The sequence below is a fragment of the Peromyscus maniculatus genome, chromosome 10 (assembly GCF_049852395.1).
Source record: "Peromyscus maniculatus bairdii isolate BWxNUB_F1_BW_parent chromosome 10, HU_Pman_BW_mat_3.1, whole genome shotgun sequence".
Taxonomy (NCBI): Eukaryota; Metazoa; Chordata; class Mammalia; order Rodentia; family Cricetidae; genus Peromyscus; species Peromyscus maniculatus.
The window spans coordinates 87824143-87834306 of record NC_134861.1 but is presented as its reverse complement, the minus strand read 5'-3'; the positions used below and the strand labels follow the sequence as shown (position 1 = coordinate 87834306).

The following is a 10164-nucleotide window of genomic DNA, read 5'->3' as shown; positions in this document are numbered from 1 at the left end:
GGACCCCCATTCTACCTCTTGGCCACTTGTGCAGTTCAACATACATGCTTGTGCAAGGCACCCAAGAGGGGTTCTTCTGACTTGCCCACCTGAGGTTCCCATTTGGACCCCCTCCCAGACCTGTGAATCCCACTGAGACTCAACACCAGTAAATAAACACAAGAGAGAGCCGAAGTTTAACGGAAAATATTTTTGTTTTAATAACTACTGTAAGGCCTCAAAGTTATATGGAGACATGAGTGGGAACAGTTTCTCCATGTCAACCCACTACTGGATTTCAGTTCTAGAAAATGCCCCAAATAGACACAGTCCTTCTTTCTGACCTAGATAATTTAAAGCCAATGATTCCGAGTCATTCGTGGAAAAGTACTAGGATACTGTTGGGATTTTAAATAAAGCACTTCAGATGTGGCCTGTCTGACCATCACTGCGATTGGTCTGTGGTAGTGACAGTACCTAGCACAAATGAGGCCCTGGGTTCGATCCCCAGTGCTGGGGTTGGGGGACAGGGGGTGTCCATATTCAAACGTGTTGACAATTGTAGGACCAACATACTCGACATAGTCTTAGTGAAAAATCCAGAACTGCAAAGCAAAGGAGAAGATGAGAACAGGAGACAGGGCATCAGATGCCAGCGGAGGAGAAAACGGAAAGTTTATCCCTAGACACGTGGGTGTCGTGAGAGGATGCAGACGCGGGCATTTGTGCTGGCAGTTGGGGAGGGAGGGCCGGCTGCAGCAAGCCTAGCTAAGGAGGGAGGGGCTTGATGCTACAGATACTGTAGATAAAGCACAGCGAGCAAACGGACTCAAGACAAAAGAGGGGGCACCCAGGCAGACAGAGGTGGAGGGCAGGGCAGCTGTTACGGAGAAGGTGGGCTGAACGTTAACTCTCCCCTCCTCAGAAGAGGTTAAAGAAATACTTAGTTCCACTCTACAGAGGCTCTGGATCAGGGCGGACTACGCATCCCTTCAACAGATCAAGAGAGTCCAGCACCCACCCTGGGGCGGAATCAGACCCTTGTCACGTGTTCAACATTTTAAACGCACGGAGGAAAACTTCCACGCTCAGAGCAATGATTTCACCAAGAAGCCAGCCTGAAACAGATGGAACGAATCTCTTCTGTTCACAAATCTTAGACTAAATAAAAACAAAACAGCCCTGGGTATCAAATACCTTAGCTGGGGAGACATAATTCCTATTGATTTTGGCTTCCCAGGCAATAAACTCCCTGACAGTGAATCCCCCACCCCCCTGAGCTGTAAGACAAGGCAGGAAAAAGCAAGGCAGAAACCAACCTTGGGCTGTAGCTTCAGGGACTTGGCTCTCAGCACAGACTTAGGGAGGTATATTTGAACTCCTTGAAGCCGGTGCCCCGGGAGAGGCCTTCCCAGTATCTCGGTATCTCCAAACCAAAAAAAGATTGTCAAGGTGGAGTTTCCGGGTCCCAATCCTGCCCCTGGGAACCCCAAGCCACTCCCCAGACCGCGTTAATAAAGATTAACAGTGGAGAGCCTGTCTGTTGGCCCCCCACCCGCGTGGACTTTGGCTGTAACTTGTGCCGCGGGGTAGAGAGCCGACCTCCCATGGCTTTTGTTCCCGGAGTGGCAGGCACTCCGAGGGACAACCGGTCGCCTACCTGCCTTGCATCTTCCGGGCCCGGGGGGAGGCAGTGCGTCCTGCAGAGCCGTTCGCCCCCGGCCTCACCTCCCCGCGCTGTCCCCATCTGGACCAGCCTGACTCACCCAGGATGGGTGGCGGGGGTTGGGGGACACCTCAGAGGGCGGAGGTGCAGGAGGCGGGCCGGGCCCTTCCTCCAGAGCCGGAGAGGCGTAGCCAGCGCGCAGGTGAAACCGACTCCGACCTATCCCGGGAACTTTGGCGGCGGGGACTAGCTGCCACAGGCCAGCGTCGCTCAGGGGCGGCCTGGGAGCCGCCCTCTGCCACCGGGGCTGCGCGCGGGGACTCAGCCCGGGCCCCCGCCCCCGGGGGACCCTCGACCCTCCCGGAGCGCTCCGGGGATGCGGGCGGCGCCGGTCTCCGCGGCTGATGGAGGCGGGTGGCGCCGCCCCGGGCGCAGGTGACACTCGCCAGGCCCGGGTTTCTGTCGGAGGGGGAGTGCTCTGGGAGCTCGAGACGCAGCCGCCCCGGGCACCTGGGACCCGGTAGCGATGGCCGGGGAGCTGAGCCAGGAGGCCCTGCTGGACTTTCTGTGCCAGGCCGGGGGCCGAGTGCGTAACGCCGAGCTGTTGAGCCACTTCAAGGGCTTCCTGCGCGACCCTCGCGTGCCCCCCGGGCAGCTGCAGCAGCGCCGCGAGCTCTTCAAGGGCTTCGTGAACTCGGTGGCCGCAGTGCGCCAGGACCCCGACGGCACCAAGTACGTGGTGCTCAAGAGGAGGTACAGGGACCTGCTGGGGGAGGAGGGCCTGCAGCGACCCACCCCCGCAGAGGGACAGCAGCCGGGCCGCCACCGCCCCCGGGACCGGGAGGCGCAGAAGCCGCCGCCGGCAGGTGCTGCGCCCCGGGTGGACTCGGGTGGCGATGAGCTAGCCGGCAGCAGCGCGCGGGAGGCGGCCGCCGGGGCCGAGCACGGTCCCAGGGACAGCCCGAGCCGGGGGACACCGGGGCCCGAGGCTGCTCAGACCAGAGGCAGGTGTGCGGCTGCGGAGACGCGGGGCCGCTGCTGCTGGGAATGCCAACAGAATGGCTGGGGGGACCCCACCGGACAGCATCTGCCCGGAGATCTCGAGGACCCTGCGGCCGCCAGTGAAGAGCCAGAGCTTGTCGCCGCCCCCGCCCCGGATGACCTCGGAGCTCCCGGGTGGCTGCGGGAAGGAGCGCCGGCTGAGCCAGCGCCGGTGTGTGCAACGCCTGGCTGGCCTCCGGCAGCCATCGAGGCTGCCGGGAGCCCGACGTCCCCGCCCGCTCACCTGCCCCTCCCGGCTCCCTCCAGTGAGCCGCTGGAGCTGTTTACCGCCCGCTCCCAGACCCATCCTACCCAGCAGCTGCAGCAGCAGCAGCAGCAGCAGCAGCAGCAGCAGCAGCAGCAGCGCACTCGAGAGTGGGTAAGCAGATGCCCGCAGATGCCTGAGGCCCCCACTCGCGCCTGGTCGGTGGTGCCAGACGACTTCCTTCAGCTACCCTTGGAAACCGCCTTTGGGGTCTCGGAGACAAACTCTGGGCTGCCAGAGCCCGCGGCGTCTCTTCATTCTCTCCTGCCTGTGGTTCCTGATGAGTCCTCAGAATCCTGGCCCGGGAACCTCCCACCCACTGTCTTTCGAAGCATTCGCTGTCAGCTGTCCCTCCAGGATCTGGATGACTTTGTGGATCAGGAGAGCCACGGCAGCGAGGAGAGCAGCAGTGGACCCAAAGAGTCTCCCGGGACCCCCGAAGAGGGGCTGCAACCTGTCCTGGGAACTTCCTCTTGGGGAGAGCTCAGGGATCCTATGGAGGGCCTGTCTGTGTCTTCAAATGACAGCAGCCCCAGTCGGATCCGGCGGAGCCTCAGGAATAAAGGGAATGTGCCCAGTTCTAGGAAGGTCTCAACGGTAGCTAAAAGCCTTGGAGACCACCCCCAGGAGGCTTCGCCCTGGCCAGCCCCCAAGTTCCGGAGGTCTCTGCGGAGGAGCGCCCGTACTGCGGGAACCAAATCCCCCTCCTCCTCCTCTGATGAGGAGCATCTTGATGAAGACTTATTGAAAAGGAGCCGGCGCCCACCTCGGTCCAGGAAACCTTCCAAGGCAGGAGCCCTGCCCAGCCCAAGGGTGGATATTGTTTTGATACAACAGAATTTGGCAGACGCTAATGTTGTGGCAGGTCAGCCACACACCTCATGGGCCCCCAACAGGGATGGATCTGCTGCCTTGGTAACCCAGAGGCTTTCTGAGCACAGGTCACCCCTTGTCCCCCTAGATGCCAGAGAGCATGAATGGATCGTGAGGCTTGCCAGTGGCTCCTGGCTTGACGTGCAGACTTTGTTTGGGGAAGACCCCCAGCTGGCTTTGCACAGAGACTTCCTGACCGGGTACACAGCCTTGCACTGGCTAGCAAAGCATGGTGACCTGCATGCCCTTCAGGACTTGATCTCTGGAGCCCAGAAGGCAGGGCTCGCACTGGATGTCAACGTGAGGTCCAGCTGTGGGTATACACCGCTGCACCTCGCAGCTATTCACGGCCACCAGGGAGTCATCAAATTGCTAGTGCAAAGGTTGGCTTCTCGGGTGAATGTCCGGGACCACAGTGGCAAGAAGCCGTGGCAGTATCTGAGCAGTAATGCCACCGGGGAAACATGGCAGCTCCTGGGTGCACCCCGGGGCAAACCCATCTTCCCTGTATACCCCCTAGTACAAAGCTCCTCCCCAGTCAGGAAGGTCAAGAGCCGGGAAATGTCTAGAAATGTCACCCGGAAGTCTTCCTTTGCTGCTTTGCTCAAAACCCAGCACCACAAATGGAGGCTGGCCAGCCAATATGAGAAATTCCACACCCCGAAGGAGAAAGAAGAGTACAGTGACTGAGGTGGGCTCCTCTCTCCGGAAGGCAGTGTCCCCCCCACCCACCCACCCAAGCTACTAAGTAGGTGAGAGAACCCAGCGGAAACAGAAACTTCTAGGAGTTGGTGAAGAGAAAGGACCCGCGAAATGGTGTCCTCAAGGGTCATCTCAACTTCTTGAAGGCTCATATGTTTGGTCTGTGAAATGTAGACAAGAGCAGAGCCAGGCACTCCAGCCCGGGAAGGGTCCCCCTCTCCTGAGCCAGCCAAGGGTCTGAGCACAGGAAGGCACAGTGTTTTTCTGCGGCCGCGCCAGGCCTTACTAGAATGGGAACAGATGCGCCAGAGAGAGGCAGTTCCTGGAACTGACAGAGCTCACATGCTTCCCTGGCTGGAAGCTCTCTGGCTTCTATTCATCTCCAGAATCAATCTTGGCTGAGTGGAAAGCACCAGGTTTGAAGTCAGATGGCTTCCCTTCATTTTCTTTATGTGCCTTTTGGCATTCCAACCAATGAAATAAAATTGTTACTGGAGAGTGTTGAATTTGATTGAAGAGATTTCCTCAGCCCTGTGCCCGAGCCTTCCCGTGAACAGCATCTGTGGTTGCTTGGTGTAAACTGATGACTCTCTTCTCTGGGTATCTTTGCTAGTGATCAGAGAAGCAGATAGGAGAGATCAAGAATGACCTTGACTCCACTCTCCGGAGAAATGACTCCGTTCAGGCCCAGCCTGTTTGCTGGTGTTGTACGTTTGTTTTTTGTACCACCCCAAAGTGAGCTGCCCAAGTATGAAAGCAGTTTGGTTCTTCATTTGTGCGATGACTGAAACTCTTCACCCTGAAGGGAAACTCCCTGTGTAGCAAACAGAATCATCTCTGACAGCTTCCAATAGCTTCCAAGGTCAAAGCTGACACTCGAGAAAAGAGAAAGCTGGGGTCTTTCTGGGGAAGTGGGAAGGGTTAACACCGTCAGAACTGTGTCAGGCTGCTAAGTATGACGTCATTTGCACTACACTTCTTGCCAATTAAGATTAAATATTAGCCTTGAAGTACTGAATGTCTAACAGGAAGTGTCCCGTCCAGGTCTCAGGAAGACGGATCAGTGCCGGTCCCTGGCCGAAATCACAGAATGACGACTCTGCACATCCCAGCAGAATGTGCAGGTCACCGAATATAAATCCAAAGAGGGCTGAAAAGTTCAAAGTTCAATCAGAGATTACTTTTTTAATGGAAATATTTTCATGTGTAGTGGCAATGATGCCGTATTTTTTAAAAGTATTTTTGTGTTTCTTCTGGTTATTTTCTTGCATTAAAAGACCAGCAGATCATTATAATTTATGATATTGTACCGTTCTGATTATTGCTAATGTTTTTACACAGTGGGCTCGATGATTTCAGATCTTTTTGTTTCTTTGTGGTTTAACTTGATGTTGCTGAAATCAGTTTCTTTTTTCCATCTCTCCCTTTCTCTGGGGATAGAATCTTGGACCCCCCGTGTATTATTCAAGTGCCCCCAGCTCCTATCAGTTTTTAAACCAAAAAGACAAATTAACCAATTCTGTGAGCTTTTCCAATTATGTAGCCTTTTCATCCCCTACCTAAAGGGTGAAACTGGAAAATCAAATCAGAAAACATGATGGGGGGTGGGGTAGGAAAATGAAAATTTAAGTTTACAAAATAGACGTCTATGTAAATAATCTAGTAAACAGCTTCTTTGGGGAGCCGGTGGGTTTACCATACTGTCACAACTGGATTAGCTTATTCAACAAATATTTTGCACAGTGCTATGGGGTTTATATAGGTGAACGGGATATGATCTCTCTCCGAGCTAGAAGCTAAAAATCTCAACTATTTGTTCTTGGCTGCTTTGTACCTCCAGACTCATTCCCAAGGTGTCTTTCAAAGCTGAGTTCCAACAGAGAGAAGCTTGTGATACTCGGCAAGAGGGGGAAAGGCGTATGTGTCAGGAATGGGGGAAACCCAATGTAATATAACACTCCAAATACTAGATTGAGAGAGAGAGAGAGAGAGAGAGAGAGAGAGAGAGAGAGAGAGAGAGAGAGAACTCCTTAGGCTGAGAAAATAAGAAGGTCCTGGCTCCCGCCAGGAGTGATGATACCGGCCTTCCCAAGGAACCAGCTCTGTTGGTTCCTCCGCATTCCTGTGCCGGCTTCAGTGTGTCTCCACACAGCCCAGTGCTGGCTGTCCCGCGGTGGTCAGAACACAGGCCCAGGCTGGCTCTCATGTCCTTTGTTCAGTGTCTGTGGGACCTGACCTGGTGAACTCTCTTACCAGGTCACAGTGCTGGGGGGAGGGGAGAGGGGGGAGGGGGCGGAGTCAGGGCAGAAGAGATGGGGAGGGCAGGGTGAAAGAGCCTTTTGCTCCTGTGGCAAAGTCCAGGCAGGGAGGGCTCTGCCGGCAGGAATGCTCTCCCAACCTTCCCTGGCTTCCCCCTGCTGTGAACCCTGCCCCCAGGTGGCACCACACCTAACGGGTGAGGGGTGGGGGGAGGAGGGGAGGGGGGCGGGGGTGTGTGCTAAGGCCCCATTCACTCAGTCTTCATCCTAGGTTCCTTCCGCTTGGAAACTCATATGTATTTATTACCTTCGTGGTAAGGTTGCTCATACCCCTCAAAACAAAACAAAACAAACAAACAAATAAAAAACCAAACACACACACAGCCCCAATACAACCTATAAAGAGGATTCAAGGTGAAGACCTCCAGATGTAGGCATGGCTACTTCACTAGAATTCCCAGAATGCTGTGTGCAGACCTCACAATTGCTGACTTACCATAGTGTTTGATTTCGTTTTCTGCTTTTTTGAGACCATGTCTCATGTTCCAGGGTGGCCTTGAACTCCTAATCCTCTTGCCTCAGCCTCCATGTGCTGGTATTATAAGCATGGACCACGGCCCAGACCAACTACCCCGTGTGTTTAAGCAAAGGGTTTTGATTTTACCTTGAGACTGTGAAGATGAGAAAACACTTTGAACTCATCTAAATAGACCAGGCTGACTTTGTTGCTGTTTTCCTTTCCCTCTTTTAAAAAGGTGAGGTGGTCGGGTCTTGCTGTGTTGCCCAGGCTAGCCCCAAGCTCCGGGGCTCAAGCAATCCTCTTGCGTCATCTCTTACGTAACCTCAACAGCAGCCACGCCACCGTGTCTGGATACGTTCACTGGGAATGTGTTGAGCATCTAGATTGCCCTAAGGATACCATTTCAGCCTTCCTGCATCCCAGGGCTCGTTGGTTGCTGGAGATGGGAGCTGTGAGATGGAGTCACTGAAAATAACCGTGGACAGAGGTGTGCATCAAGACTCGTGGACCAGGAAGATGGCTCAGTGGGTAAAGGCATGAGCCACCTGGTTCAGTATCCAGGTCTCCTTCGCTCACTTCCACATACACACCGAGACAGACATACCTCCCTACCCCACTGCCCCCACATGCAAAAAATAAAAATAAAAAGGTAAGAGAGAGGTTAGGATGGACAGGTCTAAAAGGTGCGATATATTACTAATGTAGCAAGTGGAGGGAAACCCAGAGGGCTGGCTGCTTTCTCCTGGGGCCACCTCTTCACATAACAGTCCTTTAAACTCTGTCCCAAAGGGGTCTCTGAGCCAAACAGCACCTTGGAGTAGCATGTAGCTGATGGACCGTCTTTCTGTGCATTTATCACAAAAACGACATCCTGGTTCCTCAAGTGGGACTGCGGAGACCTGCCATAAGCCACGGAAAAGTGGGTCCTGGAAGGGCTTTTCCATCAGGGGTGCACAGTCCTTTCAGAAGTAGTGTGTCCAACAAGGATGATCTCTCACCCGCATTCTTTTTTTTTCCCTTCTCTTTATTCCTATCTGCTAATTGCAGAATTAGGAGTTCAGAGAGGGAGAGCTTGAAACTCACGACAACCTGCTGCTTGTTAAAAGTTCCGATAGATTTGAAGTGTCCGTTTTCAGTGTTCTCTATCATGGTACCCCTGGCCTGCATATCCTATAGCGTGGATAATGGGACCCCAAATTGGCTGTGTCTCTGTTCTCATGCCAGAAGATTTATTGTGTTTACTTACGGAGTCTCTTGGATTCTTAGAAAGGGAGGCATGAGGCAGCTGGCTCTCTAACCACAGAAGTCCCTCCCCCTGAAACAGCCTAGAATCCTTTGAGAAGGGAAAAGGAGTAATTATGTAGGCACGGGACAAAGACATCTGCATCCTAAGTTGCCTTGGGTGCCCCCTGACCAAAACCCTATACCCGGACCCGTGTGTCACCCTACACCTCCAGGGCCTCTTGGGTCCAGGTGTTTGTTTCCTTCTATAAGCCTCCTCAGGACCACCTGCAAGATCAGAGGCAGATGGAGCGGCATCACCTGGTGCTCTCAGCATCCTGGATACAGGTCTGGTGCCATGCCCACTGTTACCGTGCGAACTGTTGACTCAAAGTCAGTTTGAGGGGGGGGTCTCTGTGCGACATTTCTCAGATTCAAAACTCTAAATGTCTTTATTTGTGTTTCTGGGTTGAGAAAATAAAACCCGATCTCTTCAAAAATTTAAATCTACAGCATGATGGAAAAATGGCTGTGAAGTTATAAACAGTTGGTATTCCTGAAAGAAAACAGAAAATGTATACAGGAAACTTGAAGGTGATAGGGGCAGGTGTTATATACAGGATTATTCTCTCAGACAAAGTGCCGCTGTCTTCCTGAGTTCAGGTGTGCCCACTTGTAAAGGATCATCACAGGTGAGCTTATTGACTATTGACCTTCCCTGATAGAAAGAGGGGCTGGGAGGGTCCCGGGACCCCCACCTTGAGTACACTCCTCCCAACCAGCTGTATGTAGTTCTGCCTTAATTGCACATGGCCTCGGGGAAGAGCTAGTAGTATATAAACTGGGAAGGCCTAGGGATAGGCGCGCATCTACGCGGTCGTCATCTATGCTGGGTGTGGACCTTCCAGGGTGGCGGCTTTCCAGCCACCCATGTTCCTGGCTGGAACCCTCCCCCCCCCCCCCCCACGGCTCTGTAAGTAAGCCCAATGTTCTCACTGGCTCTCCAGAGTAAACCTAGAAGGTATCTGGGTTTGGTGCGGGGACCTTGGGGTAGGCATTGTCTAAGTTTCCCCTAGAGGAGGAATGTGAGCAATGGAAGCCACTGTAGCAAATGTCTGTTACCTGCTAGGTTTGGAATGTTTTTGTTGTGTGGTCGGTTGTTTTTTGGTTTTTGTTTTGTTTCAAAGCAGGGTCTTGCTGGGTGGCCCAAGCTAGCCTCTCATTCACTCTGTAGCCCAGGCTGTTCTCAAACTTGGGACCATCCTGCCTCATTCCAGCGGAACTGAATCATTTTGACTAATAAATCATTCTAGTTCACAGGGATTACTTACATATTATTTACATGGTGACGTTTAAAAAACATCAAAAACCTACCTTTAAACATAACTGAAGGACTGGAGAGATGTCTCAGCCCGTAAAGTACCTAGTGTGCAAGCCCGAGGACCTGGGGTTAATCCCCAGAACCCACAAAATAAAGCTGAATGTGGTAGCACATGTTCATAAACCCAGAGCTGGGGAGTCAGAGGAGGTGGAGCCCTGGCGCTCTCTGGCCAGCTAGTCTAGTAGATAAGGCAACTATGAGAGACCCTGTCTCAAAAAGCACATAGGAAAAACAATCAAGGGTTGCCCTGTGGCCTCT

General features: G+C 53.4%; 1 protein-coding gene across 1 annotated transcript; it reads left to right on the top strand.

The window, feature by feature from the left end:
* The first annotated feature begins 1545 nt into the window (after nucleotides 1–1545).
* On the top strand, nucleotides 1546–5825 carry Sowahb (sosondowah ankyrin repeat domain family member B). Its single transcript, XM_006987216.4, has one exon. The coding sequence runs from the start codon at nucleotides 2172–2174 to the stop codon at nucleotides 4512–4514; it is 2343 nt and encodes a 780-aa protein (XP_006987278.1). The 5' UTR covers nucleotides 1546–2171; the 3' UTR covers nucleotides 4515–5825.
* The last annotated feature ends 4339 nt before the right edge of the window (nucleotides 5826–10164 follow it).